Source organism: Kryptolebias marmoratus, linkage group LG18 (assembly GCF_001649575.2).
Source record: "Kryptolebias marmoratus isolate JLee-2015 linkage group LG18, ASM164957v2, whole genome shotgun sequence".
Classification (NCBI taxonomy): Eukaryota; Metazoa; Chordata; class Actinopteri; order Cyprinodontiformes; family Rivulidae; genus Kryptolebias; species Kryptolebias marmoratus.
Genome location: NC_051447.1, coordinates 14501365 through 14519983, shown reverse-complemented (window position 1 = coordinate 14519983; position 18619 = coordinate 14501365). Strand labels below are relative to the sequence as shown.

The 18619-nt window shown below is 38.7% G+C and overlaps 1 protein-coding gene across 1 annotated transcript in view; it reads left to right on the top strand.

Moving 5' to 3' along the window:
- The first annotated feature begins 936 nt into the window (after positions 1-936).
- Positions 937-18619, top strand: part of pdzrn4 (PDZ domain containing ring finger 4) — a 39709-nt gene continuing 22026 nt past the window's right edge. Inside the window, exon 1 of the mRNA XM_017414743.3 lies at positions 937-1395. Coding sequence (XP_017270232.1) covers positions 1327-1395 — 69 coding nt within the window. The 5' untranslated portion in view covers positions 937-1326. The remainder of the gene's footprint in view (positions 1396-18619) is intronic.

Here is an 18619-nt window from a genome sequence, read left to right as displayed (position 1 = left end):
GAAAATGGCTAACAAAGTCAGACCCAAAGCTTAATATTTTTGTAAAGAAGGAAAAAACAGTTTAAGTTTCTGCAAATCTTGCAAAACACAAATTGCACTATTAATAAGTTGTTTTAAAGAAATAATTTCCTTGAAACTGTTTTTGTAGAAGGATAAATTAGGCACTCTTGCAGATTTTTACAGTGTCAACATTTTTGCAATTTTGCATAGGAGTTTAGTTGGAGCGTATTTGATGCAGTTAATCATCTACAAGACCAAGAAGGCTGTGATACATACCGTTGCTGCACTTTTAATTTATCTTCTCAGCATTTCTGTGGTATCCTTCTTTCTCCTTTTTCCATCTCTCACTTCTGAAGAGATGGGCCAGTAGTGCTGGAAGCTAATTTGAAGCCAATCAATATTAGTCTGTGTTTCTTCTGTGTGTCAGGCCAGTCTGGTGCCCTTGTCTAACTGCAGGCAGGAGGGAGGAAGCATGCGTCGGGAGAAGTATCGCACGTTGACTGTAAATCTATGGCAGCCACTAAACACCACTCTTGGAAAGGCGGCGCTGAGTGCGAAAGGCTATCTGACTGAATCCAAATGAGATTGATTTCCATGCCAAATCCATTTGTTCAACGTGTGCACTGACAAATAGCCCTCTCACTAACTTGATGAACTGCAGGGATGGCATTTTAGCTTCTGCTCGGGCTTTCACACTTTTGCATGGAAATGAGTTTTAGAATATGTGCAACAAACACCACACAAATAGTCCTCAACTTCACTTACACACACACCACTGAATCCTCCCAAGTTAAAACCCAGTCCACTCCCATCCCTCCTTCCCCTGAACAGCCAATGAGGATGCTGTCTATTCATGAGCTGAAGTGGGAGCAGGCATGTGTAGGCAGCCTGCCACAGGAGGAGGTGTGTCTCTGCGAGCCAAGAGTGTGTGTACGAGCGAGAGTGCACTCACACTGAGAGAGGAGGTGGAGGAGTGAAGAGTGTATGCAGGCATGCAAGTGAGAGTCAGGAGGAGTGACAGGAGAGACGGGAAGGGACGCCAGGTGCATAGCTGACTTATACACCCATCATAAACACACATAATACAAAACATATAGTGAAACACGTGTGTGTGTGTGAGAGCGTGTGTATGTGTGAATGTGTGTGAGTGTGTGCCTCGCTCAGAGCAACAGAGCGGGATCTCTGAGGATACACGGATGAGAAAGAAGAGTGGGGGAGCCAAGGAAGAGGAGCCCGAGTGTGCATCGCCCTGGGGGGAGCTCACACACACCGCAGACATCGCACACACTCCAGCGGGCACTCGGCGCTGTTTCCCTGACAACTAGAATGGGCTGCAATTTGTGCACCTTGCAGAAACGGGAGGAACATTACAAACTGCTCTATGAGATTGCACAGGTAAGTGGGACTTGGAAGGAGAAGTCATGATGATGTAAATCAGGGCAAGAATAGTTTGAAATGAACTGGATTTCCTTCCAATGAACAGGCAGCATCTATAACCTTAACTAAATTGAGCAAAGTAAAAAAAAAAAAAGAGAGAAGAAATCAGGAATGTGGAGAAAAATATGGTTTCACAGAGGAACTTGGAGAAAAATAACAGGAATATGAACAAAAATGAGCAGCCAATCAGAATGCCATCATGTATGTGTGTGTGGGGTGTGTGTGTGTGTGTGTATTCTTTCTTCATCAAAGTGAATGGAGCTAGTTATTTCTCCTCAGTCACAGAAGATGTGAGAACAAGTTCAGCTCTTCTTCCTGCGCTGGCTCCAGGGGAAATCATCACATCTTCCTCTGCCTGTGACTTTCTCGAAGCAATACGGTTCAAAAAGAGAAGCACTAAATGCTTTCGGCTGCTTTTTTCTTTGAGCTGTTTGTCAGGAGTGGACTTTCTGACCTTTTTCTGTCTCTGGTGTTCACTCGGCAACTGGATTTATTTATGTCTTTTAAGACAAGTTTGACCTTTTGTTGAAAGTTCCAAAGTCTAGAGACAGAAATAAGACATAAAAACAACAGAAAGAACTGTTTAGGTCCTTTTTTTTCTGAGCAGTTAAATGTGGTAAATGACTTATAATACGCTGGGTATCAAAAGCAAAAATATACGTCTCTAACTGCTTTCTGTAAATCAAAAGGTGTTTTGACAAATTTCAAACATTCAGTCCCAGTCAAATATTGACTGGGGTGGAATTTTGTGATTTTCTTAGAAGAAATTTGGTTTTGGGAAGTTGACCACAGAAAAACACGCAAAAAAAACTTTTTTGTTTAGTACAAAACACACAACCCAGCATTCATTCATCATTTAGTGTCTTCCACTGTTACAGACAGCAGAGAAACTCGATACGGCGCAGTCAGGATGAGCATTAGGCTACATAGTCTCATAGTGTTTATGCTGTTTTTAGATACTATCATCCAAAGAATCAAATTACATTTTTGTGTAGATGCTTTCCCATTTTTGAGAAATGCGTTAACCAGCATGTTTTAATTATGTTAATTATGTTCATGGTGGCAAGGCAGCTATTGTGTTATTGGATTACAAAAATGTAACAAAAAAATGTTATCTTCCATCACGGCAGGATGCTGCTTTTATGAGCCTTCTTCACAGTGCTGCAGTCTCAGTGCCCCATGCAATAATGGGATGTTTGATATTTGTGTTATAAGCCTTAACCATGTCAATTAAAGGCAACTCTAGGAGGTCGTGGCTTTGTTTGTGTTGCTGAATTCAAAAGGATTTCCTTGCAAAGACACAAGTAAAGCTTCCTTACGAGACCAACCGAGAAATTTTACACTAATTAGCCATCTAAAGACAGCTAAAAAGGACAAAAACTAAATTCTGTCTTGTCGTTTAGGTCTAGTTGTTTAAAACTTGATTTATATTGCTCTATATATCAGCTATACACATAAAATACCCGAAGAAATAATTTTGGAGGTAATAATAATAATAAAGTTTTAGACTTTGTTTTCTGGAAAACTCTTAAAAAAGACAATTATTTCACAATAAAATGTTCATTCGGTCATATCGCTTATGTTTTTGTTATATTTAAATATATTAGGTCATCATAATATGTTATTATTAGACACCAATATACTCATAGACAAACTTATTTTTTGAGTTAGCTTATGTAGAAAATATTTTTCTTTAGATGCCATATTGTGCTCTCAAAATAAATAAAATAACTCGTTTTTATTGGTATATGAAAACCAGATTTATCCCAAAAAGAGCAAAGAAAAAAAAAAAGAGCCTCTGGCATTTTTTTTTTTAGTGGCACAAAATAGCAGCAGATGCATGATCAAACATTGTGTTTGCATAGAGATTAGCTGGAACGAACCCAAAAATGACCATCCTGGTTACCTGTTATTTCCACATTCCTCTGCAGGTATCTTGGCAACGGGGCAATTGTCCAAAAATATCCCAGGCAAAAGTGAGAACTGGTAAATGTTCTGCTGTGGTTTTGTGACAGTTAGTGGACGCCTCCAGTTCTCATTTCCAGTGTTAAAAAATAGGGGCTCGTCAGGCAGAAAGTGTGTCAGTGTGACTTTGTCCTGAAACTCGAGGCTAAGGGGATTCTGCAAACCCTGGGAGACTCCCTCAACAATCGCTCGTTTCTTCTCCTTTCCTGTTTCCTACTTTCTCCCGCTCTGTAACCTTCATTAGTTCTGCTCTCCTTCTGCCCGTCTCCCTCTCAGCAATCTGTTTCTGCCTCCTCTCATTTTTACTTTGGCACAGAGACAACATGAAATGTGTTTGGCTTATTTTACTTCCATCAGCAACATACAGCAGGGCACTCCATGCTCATTATGCTCATTGTAGCTGTGAAAAACCAAAGGATGCTGGTAATGTAGCTAAAGCCCGTCTGGAACAGGTGCAAAGCGTGACAAGTCTAGTGACATATTCTCACTTGTCTAGATGCTCGGGTGCCATGTGTCTATTACCTCTCTGTGTCATGGTCACTGGCTTTTAGCACCAGGAGTTCTTGTTGGAAAAGACTCCTGACAGTGTGATGCTGTTGGCATTCTTTCTTGTTGTTGTTTTTGTTGTTGATTTTTTTTAGAAATTAACTTGTTTACCTTAGGCAAAAGTTTTCTATTTTAAAAGTGAAATTATTTTGGCTTTTGGATTTACACATAGGACTACAGATTTGCAGAACTGTCAGCATCCTAACAGAGCTGACTTTTTAGGGAATGGAGACCAAACCTGCCAGATCTGCTTGAGGTCCTGTGGGATGTGTTTTTCATTGGGATTGGTTACCCCTTTTGTGCCTCTGGTGACTACAAGTCATGATAGTCAGCAAAGCTAGTTCATGTACCAAAAATGCTACTTTGGCTTTTAGATTGAGGTATACAGATAAGTGCTGGAGACAACAAACCTTATGAGGCTTCTGTCAAACAGAAAACTACTAAATTGTTGCTGTTCTGAGATAACTTTGAACCACTGAAGGCTTGTCCATATGGAAATGATGTTTTTAAGAGCCCCAAAATTCCTTTCTTTTTTTGAAAATGTGTTTCAGAGTAAAAATATCTTGAAACGCCACCCTTGTGTGTTCGCGTGGACAGCCAAAACGCAGCCCTTTGGAAACAATGATGGAGGTTTTTTTTCCATCGTGTTGTGTTTACAGTTTGTGAAAAGCTTTACATGCTCCACGCCTTGTTTCCTCTTCATGGTGTATTTTTGTGGCAGTGTTACAGTGCCACATACAGGCCTGGCATGGTCACTACAACTGTCATTTTCTACATTTCCGCGTGGATAAAACATTGACGAAATCATGTTTTTTTGGTATTGTACGCTTTCTGATTTAATAAGAAATGCACATAAATTTTAACATAGCAACCTAAACCAAAATAAATATTTTGTTATTTTAATTGTACTTTGCACAAACTGGATTCAGATGACATTTAAAGTACATCTAGATCTAGTCATGGTGATAATTTAGAAGCTTAGGTAAATCGGACAGATTGAGCTGAGCATTAAAAGTGTGGCTAACCAAAGCTAGCTTTGATGTTTCAAATTTATTTGGCTGAAGAATTCAAATACCTTCAACTTAACTTGTTTTAGTAAATACTGTAACTGTAAGAAGCTACTTTTTAAAAGTTTCATTAAAGGCCTGCAGTACATTAACTTATTTTCTTTTGCAAACATGAAGGTTGCTATTTGAAAGCTAATCAGGAATTTGGGGCAAAAGTTGTACTATAAGTAACACCATGTCCCAAGGTGCTTTTTTCAAGTTCTGTCAGCTGCCGCCCCCAAGAATTTTGCTCTCAAGCCTGTACTTCATTTTAATAATTAAACACTTTTATTAAAGAGGGAAAAAAGTGCTGGAGTAACATTTTATAAGCTAATCAGCATGTCAGCTGTTAGCTTAGTAGTTACAGCTCACTAACCCGTGGGGATCACTGTGAAGCTAAACACCTACAGCCAAATATTTTACAATACAGTTGAATTTTGCAATTTCTGCTTGGCGTGGCAATGCCCTAAAGGGTTTTTGTTTGTTTTTTCTTAAAGGTAAAATGTCTTTTGTGGCTAAAACAAAGGCAGAATGAATCAGAGCTTTTTCTTCCCCTCTATTGACTTACAGTACTGAGAATAGACCTCTCACTGTTTAAAAAAAAAAAAAAAAAAGGAGCAGAATGTTTCAGAGATGAGTTTGAGTTTTCAGCCTGCAGGCCTGCCTGGCTGTTCCCTCCCTTACTGCCTGTATCTGTTCTCACAGCTGCAGTATTTTGACAGGACTACTTGCTGCTCGACCCCAGCTGCCCAGCGGCCACTGAGAGATTTATGACTCTCGCCGGACCATTTACATTCACCATTTCATTTGTGATTTTCTGTGTGTGTCTGTGTGTGTATCTCTGCAAACTCGCACTGCGGGGCTCCATTCAGACTCTAGCGAATGCCGTTCCATGTATTTTGCTTGTGGCCGTGTTAAATTGTCCCACAGCCTCTGGCCTTTAGAATCTCACAGGACCCATTTGTTTTCTGCTTTTCGTTTTACCCAAATCAGCACTTTGGTATTCGACAATGATGCAAAACAAAAACCGTACAAACTAATGTGTTGGATCTTACAGTAATAAATATGTATTATCTAAATTGCAAAGTTAAATAAAGATACAGTCCATGTGCAAGGAATGATTTAAAAGCACTTTTCATCTCTTTAAATACCATGTCATACATAAATAATCATTTTAAGACCCCAGGCGAAGCACAAGCACCACTTACCTTTATTCTAAAAAATGACAAGAACAACAACAACTTTACCTTTTATTTTTAACATTTCTTAGACATACATTCCATCACAAATAATAATAAAAAAAAAACATCTGTGCTGTAAGTATATTAGGACTCTATTAATGTGGGGCCCAAGGCAATTGACCACTTTTTCCTAGTGGTAAGTCCACCTCTGACCATGTCACTTGTTTACTTGTAGTTTGATTGGGCCGTTGTCTTTAATCAGCACCAAACTTTAGATCCCTGTAAAGCAGTCCTTCACTGTGTCTCTAAAGGAAGTCAGAAAGTACTTTGGCTTGGTATGTTCCTAAAACTGCTTCCATTTTTGTAGTTTTTAAAAAATGTATATATACATTCTTTTTTTAAACAGTAAATGGGGCAAATTTTGTAGGACAGAACATTGGAAGGAAACGTGCATATTAATATTTTATTAAAATAAATTCTCTTGTCATTGCTGGGCAGTAGCTGTTTCCTGAAGCTATGCACCTTTTCCAGTATATGCTGGTCTGGTCTGGCTGTAAACTGGGCCAATCTCTGGTGTGAGCCTTTCCTCCAGAGACAGATGCTGTGCCTCATGTCCAGCCTGTTAGACAGCACGGAAGGGGCTAGACGGACAGCCCTTCACCCTGCCACCACCTAAGGTGTCCAGCGAGTGTCACGCAGAGCAGAGGAGGCTGCGGTCAGACCCAGACAGCCGTTACCTCCATATGGCCAAATCAGACCTGGACTGAGACACAATTTGTAAAGAGATGTGAAATACACCGTCTTCATCTCTCACACTAGACAGAAAGGTTGTGTCTCATTAAGAGCTAAACACAGTTATCTTCAAACTACCAAAAAAACCCAAAACAAATCATGTTAGGTTGACTGCATAACATAGAAGATTTTCTGTTCTTGGGTTGAGATGAAGGCAGATGATCTGCTGTTGTGACCCCTAAAGAAAGCTGCCAAAAGAAGAAGGTCTTGATGCAGGAAAAAAAGGGAAAAGAAATGGATTTCTTATCAGAGAAACCCAACAATCACTCTTTTATTTCTGTTTTTTCAATCACTGTGAGATTTTGAGCTTTGCAGAAACCATTGACTCTATCTGATCTGCTATTGAAACTGACCTTTCCATTTTCCTTAGATTTTTTTTTAAGCCTTAACGAGTTGTCTGCCTGTCTACCTGGGTCAGTAAGTTTGACCTTTTCACCTGTGAGCACAATACCGCTTGTCAAGTCTCTCATACATGTGCAAAATAGATTTTTTTTTATTACATGTCAGAAATATACAACAACTCTGTTTTTTTTTTTTGTTGTTGTTTTTGCCAAACACTACAGTCGGAACTAAGATTGTTTTATTTAAAAAAGTTAATAATAAATGTGTACATTTTAAAAAAGCTCTCTCCCAGTAATATTAAATGAGCCCCATAGAAATGAACTGTGCTGCTTAACACTGATCATCTGGTGTCTTCCATCATGGTTATAGCTGCTCACTGGAGCTCAGCCTGGTGATAATACCACATGATTTAGAGGTGCATATGTCCTCATCACTGGCACTGTGTGTTGCACGTCTTCTGGTTTCTGTCCAAAAAAATTATAGCAGGAAATGGGTGAAAAGTCATTGGCAGCTTAACACAGAAAACAGTATCATTGGATTGTGTGAGAAACAACAGAAAAAGTGTTACTGAGCCGCAAGACAAAGTAAAAAACGCACCAAGACTGAAAGCTTCTCAACATCTTGTGTTTTCATGGTTCCCATTAGCTGATTTATTCTGTTTGTGTGTATAAAGGGGTCAGAGTCGGGGGTAAAGTAAAGGTCCAGTGTGGATGAGGGGGAGGCTGTGGCAGCAACAATCGCTGTTTTGCTCTACTGGCCAACAATCTCCCTCTGCGTTGGCTCTGATAAGCCCAAGATGAAAGCCCTTTCTCTGGGCACAATCATGCACTCTCTTTTCTTTGCTCCGTCCAGACAAAGCGAAAGATGCACATATGATGCATGAACCCGCAGCTCCACAATGCAAACCTAAACGCGCATATTTGCACTCACTATTTACTTGTAGCGCACAGAGGGAGAATGACAAAAGGTCCATCCATTCATCAGTTTTACTGCTTTTTTCCACTTTTACGATGGTGTAAAAACGTCACTCGGGCTCTTAGCACCTGAGGACTTATCAGCTGTTATCAACCTCTCCCTGATTTCCACACTCACCAATCAAGCCAGCAGCTTGGACAAAATGATACAAGGCAGGAAGAAAAAGGAGTAAAGATGAGAGAGGTGTAAATAGATGAGGTAAAATGGGATGGGTAAAAGGTTTCAGTAAGGAGAAAGTAACTATAAAAGCTTGGAAAGATGAGTCGTATGCCATTGAGGAGTCTTTTAAACCCCCCCACATTCTCCTTTTAACCTCTCCAAAACAGCATCTCACCCTCCTTCTCCTCCTATCACTTATCAGTCACCAGACTCTGTTCCATTTCACTGCCCCTGTCTGTCTTTCCCCTCGTCTTTTGGACTCATTAATGCACTTTGGCATCATTCCGCCTTCAGAGGTGCCACGGATTTGTTGTTAGAGGGACCCTGAAAAAAGAAAGATACCATTTGAAGGCAGAGAAGTGGCCTGTCATTCTCGTATAGCAAAGAAAGACAGTCATTTTGTCTAGTCTTGCTGGGTGCTGTCAGCCAATGACTATTATACACTTCGAACCTCATGCCAGAATAACCTAATAATACACCTCATGGCCACATGCTGCAGGGTATGTTTTGTCAGGTTAGACAGATTTGAAGATGAACCATCTGAAGCAGTTATTGGATGTGGTGCAGGCATTTGCAGCTATAGAGAAAAATGCACACAGGAAATATTTACCAAAGAAATCCCTAAACATCCCTAGCAGTCAGAGGAGGGCAAACATGCTGAAACAAAACTTGTATGGCATAGAAAGCTCTAACGTGGTTCACATTAGCATAAAATTTCTCCAAGTCAGATCTTTGACAGCAAAAGTGAAAATCTCTTCTGAGAGGAATTGTCAGTTAAATAACAACAGGTAAACCTCCACTTTTTCTATCTCTTTATTCTCTTTGCCAAGAATTTTTTTTTCATCATGCACACACGTTTGTTGAGGAAAACATGAATGGTGGCTTTGAGTTCTGAATATTTACAGCAGATTGCTTTTATTTTATTTTGACAGCTTCGCTACAAAATATTTTCACGGCTTTATAATTCTGCGTGCAGTGTTTGCCTTTGAGTTAGAAGCATGCTAAAATGCAATCAGCTATTGTCGTGCTGCTGTCGAGCAGGTTTTCGGCCTACAGGGTGTATCCTGGGACCAGGTGGTCTAAAGGGAGATCTGGTTACATCAGAGAGCCAGTGTTGAGTTCCCACTTAACCAACTTGGGTTTAGAAGTCATTAGGCCCACTCAGAGCCTGGCATCGAGTCCAGTTACAGATAGAATAACACAGAACCATCTGCATAGTAGGGGGGGAGATTACATTTAGGGGTAGGTGTAACCATAAGCCTTATGCTGATATGGGAAATGTCCTAAGAAATGTCTTTGCTTTTTTGTTCCTTGTTGTTTGTAAAAATGTGGAGCACAAAATTTGTAGGTTTTAAGATTTAGGATTGTGCTCAAAAGCAAGATATAGGATACAAAAGAATAAAAATTTTTATGTCTATATTCACAAACATACAGATTATTCAGAAACTAGAACATACACAGGTCATGTAAATACAAACTACTAGAGGTATTTGTTCTGAAATTTGAACCACTTTTATGTGCAAGTAAAGCCTGATGTTTAATATACATGCCGTTGTTGGCGTTACAAACTGCATCTCGTGACAAAACTGACATTATACCAGCTGTGTGTATGAGTGTGTGTGTGTGTGTGTGTCTGTGTCTGTGGGGGTCTCTCTCTGGTCCATCAATATAAAAGAGATGGGCCAAGTGTCTCCGCCTCCTTTTGTTGTTCAAAACTGAAGCCATGAGATCCAGTGTCTGCACGCTAAAAGCAGTATCTCACCAGGCTGTGACTGCTGGTGAACGGAGTCACTCACAAGGGAGTCTCCAGGAACATCCCGGTACATTCACAGGATGTCTCAATTTTCTCGTGTGAGTCAAAGAGGCTCAACATTTTGTCACTTGAATTTTGACCATAACAGTTGCTGTTTCACATCCCTATATTTATATGTAGTTGCAAGCTGCACAAGTCGCAGGTTGAAAACAGGAAGAGCAGCAGAGCAGAAGACAAGAGAAGCGAGTACTTTATAAAACTAAACAAAAAATAAATTAAACAAGCACCCAGACTTGTTTACTACAGAGCAAAGCTGTACTTTCATACATGCAAAATGTTGTTTATCACCATTCATTTTTAATAGGTGATGTATCCCTTAAAAATGACAAAAAGGACTAATTTTGTTGCACCTAAATTTATATAAATTGGTCAACTTTATGGTTTTCTTCACATCTACCAATGCACTGATGTACCCGTATATGATTACAGCTGTTGGCTTTTAGTTTTTGTGTTGTCTCACATGACTTTAGCTCCAAAATGAAGCATCCTCAATTTTCTAAATAAGTTCCAAAACTGGACTTAATAGGCCATAAGACATGTCTCAGTCTTGTTCCTTTGAATCTCACACATTCACACACAAATTGTAGACTTGCTCACATTTTGAAACCATTGCACTAAGAGCAGATCTTGACTGGTTGAATGGGAGGGAAATTACACAACAGCTTGTCTCTCACTTTACTAACCAGCCATGCTTTTGGATGAAGGCAATTTTCATCGAAGGGTGAGCTTTTCCGCTGCTCACATCTAGTGAAGTGTAAATGAAGTGCAAAGTCATTTTTTTTTTTCCTTCACCGAAGGGCAGACTGAGGAAGCTTTGCGTTATGAATAATGCTAATGAGTTAGGTGCTTCCAGAGAACATAAACATGCATCACTTTAAAAAGGCTAAAGTTTGTTGGGAAGAGAAAAAACATTAAGTTTACACTTCAGGCTTTTAAAAAAAAAGATTTCCATTATGCCAACAGCGGCACATAAATTTTTAACTATTTTTGCTCTCATAGTAATTTTTTTCCCCACAATCTTCAACATTTTTGCTAATTATGTATCTAGAGCTTTTTTTGCCTTCAACCAAATCTTAAAAATGGTCGTAAACTTGATGTTATTTCAACCTTATGATAATGTTAGAAGAGTTAACTTTAGATAGCAAGTTAGCAGCTCAGTCCAATAGGTTTTATTGTTGAGGAAGCAAGATGATTGAACTTTACTTCCACTTTGAGTGAAAATCTGTCATTATGGTCCTCTCAGAAAGGTTTTGTCCATTAGTGTCCAAACATCAGTGAAGTGATAGGTAGACAGGACAGCTATGCTGTATTACATTTGCCTCAGAAGTTGGAACTTACATCTGTAAATGTCAACAACTCAACTGTATTCAAATTGAAAAAAGTGGGATTTGCTAATTGTGCTAAAGTATTATTAGGAATATGAGTTTATGACTATATGTGCATTCAAACTCTGTAGCAACATGTTGACTAGCATGATTTGTAAAGTAATATATCTGTGACTGCTTTAACAAGATTCAAAATGACAAGTGTAAATTAGTTTATTACTGCAGCTGTCATCAGTTTTCATGCACAAGGCAGCCATATTAGAGTTTGAGGTTGGAAGTGAGAAATTCCCAACTTTTTAATTCCGAAATTTGACTTTCAGGACATGACTTCTATTAATGTAGCAAAGGAAATGACACACACATGCTAGAGTGTGTGTGTGTGTGCGCGTGTGTGTCCATGATCACTCTGCAGCTTTATTTTGTTTTAGATTTTTATGATTCTCGGTACAGCTCTGCCCCAACACAACAGGCTGTCACATTGCTCTCTACTCGGTCTGAAATAAACCTGGACGCAGTTGTTCAAAACCTTCTGCAGAAAGAACCTAAAATCTCTGAACTTCTAGGATATTATAAACATAGACTGCTGTTTGCTCCCCCCACGCCCCTCCTTCTACTCATCAATAAATGTAATGTCAGTGCTTTTCTCTGAGGATCTGACAGGAAAACAGTAGCTTCTTTCCAAACATATTTTGGTCTACCAGCAATCAGAGCTGAACTTCTGTAGCCTACATGTATGCCTTCTTTCCTGCTTTAGGCTGTGGTCCCTTAGCACATGCAGTGCAGACCACTTCCTATGTTTAGAGGGCCTTAAAGCTGACTTGGAAATTCTTCCTTCTGAGAACAGCAGCTGGTCAACTTAATGAATCATTACAGATACTCTCTGCTGGGTGATTGGATCACAGCAAATTACTATTATCACTTAGTTCCACTAACTTTGGATTTTTAATTGGCCACTATGAGTTAAATGTTTTCAGCCAGTGTTCAGGCCTAGTATGGTAACAAAATGAGAGCGATATGGTTGCATTTAGTGTCACAATAGGAAACATCACCTTTTAAATTAATGAAGCTAACTTATGTGTTTTTGCTAGCGTTGCAGCAGTTGTTGATTATTATTATTTATTAGGAGTATTTGGTGTGTTTTAATGCAATTTACTGCTTTCCTAACAAACATAGGTCACTATTTCAGCAGTATAGCTACAACCTAACTATCAGGTTTTGAAGAGAATTTGGACCTAAAATGCAGATTGAAACAAACAACTCAAAGAATAAACTAAATTTAAATTTTTAATTTTAAAATTAAATTTTAAAAAAATTAAACACTGATGAGGCAGCAAAACATACTGAAGCTAACAAGAAGACACAAGGACATTACTTAGGTGTGGCAGACAACCAACAATGGAAAGCAAAGAACCAGAACATATAGGCTGGGGCTGATGAAGAATTGGACACAGGTGACTAATTGTTAACAAGGAACAGGTGAGGATGGTTAAGGCAGACTGATAAGGAAGAGTACTGACTGAAGGAGAAGGTGGCAGATAACACAGGGAGAAAAAAACCCGTAGGGAACAAAAACTGAACACAAGAATGAAAACACATAACTTAGAAACTTATGACAGATCTCAAAAACATAACATAATAAAAAAACCTAATACAAAAGATTACAAAAACATAAATTCAAAATACTCAAATTCTGACAGAAACATTTTGAAATTTGAATGATGGTGATGAATAGCGCATGAATTTGGACATTTTTCATTTAAAGTTACCCAAAATCTTCTAAACATTTCACATATTTTTCAACAATATGTTCCTACACATGTGCCATAAAGAAATTGGGAAGCTGTGTGCTAAAATACTTATGTGAGAGATTTATATGAATATATGTCAGAGTTTTACAAACAGTCAGAAAACCTCATGAAAGTTTAAAAAAAGACATTTTAGGGGTTTGGCTTTTCAAACATATTTGTTAACAAAGCCAAGTTTGTCAAATTTCTCAAGATTTGAGTGAGTATAAGAAAAATACACACCATCAGTTTGTCAACAATGCAGTACAAAAATAGCTGGCATATTTATATGGAGATTGTTTGTGGCTCAGCTTTCCCATACAGATGAGTAAAACATAACCTCTTTGTGAACTCTGCCATTTGGTTGAATTATGGAGGGTCTAATCAGTGACCCCCGAGAGTCTAATTCAGACTTGTTGCCAGTGTGTGTTGTGGGGGGGGAAGACGGGCCACTCCATTGTTAAGCTCAGCTCACTGGATGTTGCTCTAACGGCAGATGAGAGATTAATGGTGATATAATGAGTGTGGGGAGGACACAACGCAACAATAGAGTCCTGCTACAACACAGGCCAATTACATTAGTCAGTAAAAGGCAACTATCCGCATCAGTGCACAAACACCCAATTATACATGCATAAAATGCACATGGAAAAACATTCAGATAATCCCCAGGCACACAAACACATTCAAATGTACAAATGTGAAAATGAAAGTGGCATTTATTGATTTCTCGATGAGGAGTTTTTGCAGGCATCCAGCTTTAATGCTCACTGTGTCATCAGGAGACAAAACAAACGGAGCTAATTCTCAACCCGCCATCTCCTGATGTGACAAAGGGAGGCTAATTTGCATCAGTGACATCGTGTGCAAGAAAAAAATAAAAAAAGAAGAGCACAGCAGCAGGGCTGGATGCCCACTCTTGGATTGCGGTAATGGTGATTTGGTTGCTAGGATGTTGAGGGTAATGAATGTCTTGTTGATGCAGTTTGTCATAACCTGTGCCATCCGTGGCTGCTTGAAGACACAGAGCCTATTAGTTAAATGGAGACATGATGTATTAGCCCACTAAGAAGAAGGCATTAGTTATTATATGGGAGGAAATTAAGAAAACTCTTAGGCTACAGTTGATATTTAATAAGATTATGGAAAAAATAATGTCTCTATCACACTTCTTGACTTTTCACATCAGGGGTTTAGCTTTAAGCCACAGATTGAAGGGAAGGATTTCTCAACCGAGTTTTGAATCATCACACAGTAGGAAGTTGTTTTTGCCTTTAACGTACCAGCACATGAACAGGTAAGGGTGTCTACGGAATAAAATAGAATTTTCATTGTAATTCCAAAAAGGGCACTGCAAAACAAGTCTTGCTCCATTCCAAGAGTAAAACAGTGAAATACATCTGTATTCATGAAGCCTAATTGAAAGGAAGGCTGCCTCGCATATAGAAGTAGCACAAAGAAGAGGAAATAAGATGGTTCCTAATGCATTTGCTGACAGATAACCTCTGATTTCCCCCCACTTACATCAGAAATGGCTGCTTGGAATGACAATCACAAGTCAACAGTTTCTGATGCCTGTGTGAATGTTTCCACTACGAGCGTTATACTAAAGAGATGAAGAAAAACGACAGATGTCTTTGTTTAATGGGCTGCTTCAGAAACATGGAAGACATTTTACCAACCAAGTCAAATGGGTTGACTAACAGTGACCGTGGTAAAAAAAGGAGAGTTACTAGACAGCACAACAAAGGCAAGAACAAAGAATGTAAAGGAAAATGTGAAGATTAAAAATGTTGAAGTCTCATCAGTTGTTACAACAAGTAAAACATTAAGAAGAAAAGCTAATCATGAGCACTCATTGTGTGTGAAACCTATAATCAAGAGAAAAACCCAACAATATGGAATAAACGTACATAATTACAGTGCAAAAACAAGCCTGTGCAGAGAAACCTAAACAAAACTGTGTTGCTAAAATTTATTTTAACACAACTACGAAAAAATAAATAAATCTGCACAATCTTTTCAACTGAATAAAGAAATAAAGTTACATGAAATCTTTGAGGATGTCCTCATTTGGATGTGCAAAACCGTCGTGTTAGTTGGCGTTAACAGGAACAAATCACATGTTAAGCAGGTGTTTATAATTGCCAGTGACTGAAAAGTGTTGTGGCAGAAATAATAACGAAGACAGGAAGATTCAGCTTGTTGATTTATGTCAACTGAATACAAAAGGAATGTGAAGCAGAAAATCCCAGAGACAAGATGATTCCAAGCAGCAGAATGTCTAACCTAAAACTGTAAGATAAGCTTTGTATAAAAGGCACTATCAAGAGAAAAAATAGAAAAGACTGGATTGAACCTCAACCACTGAAGACATTTGGCCTTTTCATGTTGTAATTTTCACATTTCAAACCTATTTATCATCTTAATGGTTTCTCAAAACACTGTATCCTGCTAACATGTTTTTTTTTCTGTACATAGAAAAGAAAAAAAACTGTGTTCCAGGACATAAATCAACAGAAAATGCTTTGTGGCAGGTACAAGAACTTCAGTGAGACTGTTCACGCTTTAGTGAGCCTTGTTAAACATGTCTCTTGTGAGTTCCTCAGTTTTTACAGTCTAAGATTACATTTAACATAAGTGCACAAATACGTGTTTGTTTTTGATATAATTGCCTAACAAGCTTACTCTTTCCAATATTTCACTTTGTCAAGACTGTGCAGGAAAGTTGCTCTAAATGAGTCCAGTGAACATAATCATTGGGACATTTTCCCAAAATAAATCAAGCTTAAAAATTCTTAAAATACAATGTTCATTCATGACCCAGCGTTCCTCGAAGGAATGCATATGGCCCCCCACTTTTCCCGACAGAGTTTCAAATCTTTAAAATAGCTACTACCACATCAATTTTACCTCAATATCTGTAAAATTATAGCCATTTTGTGTTGGCTAAAGTCGATTAGCTGTGGCAGTCATCTGATATTTAACTGTCTCCAAAAGTCCAATAGCACTTGGAATGAGTGTTAATGACTCTCAGCTACAACCACATTTTAGCACAGTATCTGTAAAATTGACTGATTTATAGTTAATTTTGTGTTTCATAAAATGAGTCGACTGTGCTGGCCATCTTCAATTGGATAGGCTCCAAAGTTTAATCAGTTGTAGACATATATCCAGTCATTATTTTTTGAAAGTTTCATTGAAATCATTGTAGTGGTTTGTTAGTTATTTTGTTTACAGGCAGACACACACACAGACAAAAACATTATCCTCTCCCTTCAACTTCCTGTGTTGGACAATGAATAGCATTCTGTATCCCAACTATGGATTGATAAGACGCAAATCACTCGACGATGGTACCCGTTATGTTTGACATTTTTACAAGTTAGGCAGATTCTGGCTTTGGAAGTGTAATGAGAATTATAAACAAGAACAACGGGTTTTTTAGCCTTGCATAAATAACAAAGCATCAGCTGCAGAGCTGCAAAGTCAATTGTGTTGAAGGACACTCCAGCATCGCACATGCTTCATAATGAGAAGTCTGAATACAAGATAACCAGTTGAAGGACAGAACAGCAGACTTATAGTTTCAGCAAGTATCCTTAAACAGGGACGTACAGGACTCACTGGTCTCTGTTGTTGCTGTGAGACTACTTAAAGCACGCTTCTCTTTAGCTAAAAGGTAGAGCTTTATCTTTACGCTTCCCCAGATTGCATGATCTAACATCTAACAGCAAGCCTGTTCTGTGAAGAATGATTCCTGCAGGAAACGCACTCTAATCTGCTGCGCACAGATACTGTGTGATGTTGAACGACTGACCTAAGCGGGCTACTTAACATCCATCCCGACAGCAGCTGTTAAATCCATGTTTCATGTTGTCATGTCGACTTCCTCATGCAGAACTAATTGGTTGTTTTTGCCTGTTGTGCATGAGCCAATGCCTGTAAAAAAAGGAGAAAAAAACAACTCAAGGACACTCATAACAACTTCTACTCACAGTCACGGCCATAGATGCAATCACAGGTGAGCTGAACTGAATTTTATCCAGTAGGAGTCCTAATAAGAGGCCTGAGTGAAATCTCCTTGAACCTGTTGCCAAAGCTAATCACACACACACATTCATACCTCTAGCCACCAACACTAATCTTCCCCCCTTTCCGCTCTCTGTCCTTGTCTGATTTGCATTTTGGTTAACACTCTAATTGCCTCTCATTAAATACTTTGTCACTTTGATTAATTGGTGTGATACAGAAATGTAAAACAGCGGAGCGTTACGATGCGCGGCGAGCAGTCGCTGATTGGAAAAGACGGTCGTGCCCGGCTAAAAATGCAAAACAGAGGTGAAGTGTTAGTCGTGTAATTAAAAATAAATAAAGTAAATAAAGTCGAGTCAGGATGTTTTCCATGATCCCGAGGTAACAAAAAGTTTTCAAACTGGAGAACTTTGCTGCCATTTACAACGCAAGATTTCCTTTCTGGGTTAAAGAATAAGTAAGGGAAACTTTTAAACGCTGTAAAATTTAATTTTTTCCAATTTGAATCATGATTTGTTTTTTCTTGTAGCAATCTGTCATGTAAAATTAGGAACTTTGTCTATTTCTTTTGAAGCTACAACAAGTAGTGGTTAAAACATTCCGCTACAAGGATCTGTTACATTATCAATTGTCACAGATTCCTAAATATAAAGAACAATAATTTACTAGTTATCTAAAAAAAGACTTTGGTGATTGACTTTATTATGCCTGTTAGGTAAGATATACAATAATACCAGGAGTACAATATTGGAATACATCAAACTAGACATAACAATGGTTGCTGTGACAGTAAAATATTTTCTACTGGAGCCAGTATCTCACTATACTGTGACAAATTGCAAACTGCATTCACAAGTGAAACGCTTGTGGGGTTTCTCAGTTTCCTCTTGCAACTTGCAGAGCACTGTGTTGCATTGATTTTGCTGCAAAGGGGGAAAAAAATCAAATCAAATGTCTTGAAATAGTCGCCAAGTTGTTGCGTCATTGGGAACCCATCTCAATAGTTTCTTATAATAGTTTCTGCAAGTCAAACGTGTGAGAAATGTATGAAAAGACGTGACCCGACCATGTAGAATACACCCTGCAAACTAGCTCACAGCCATATCAGAGCATCACTGCAGACTGCTTGTGGCACTCTTGTAATATTTATGAATCGTTTCAGTAGTTTGACCATGCCACCCAAAGGCGAGAAAGCAAATGTCACACCTAGCTATTGCCT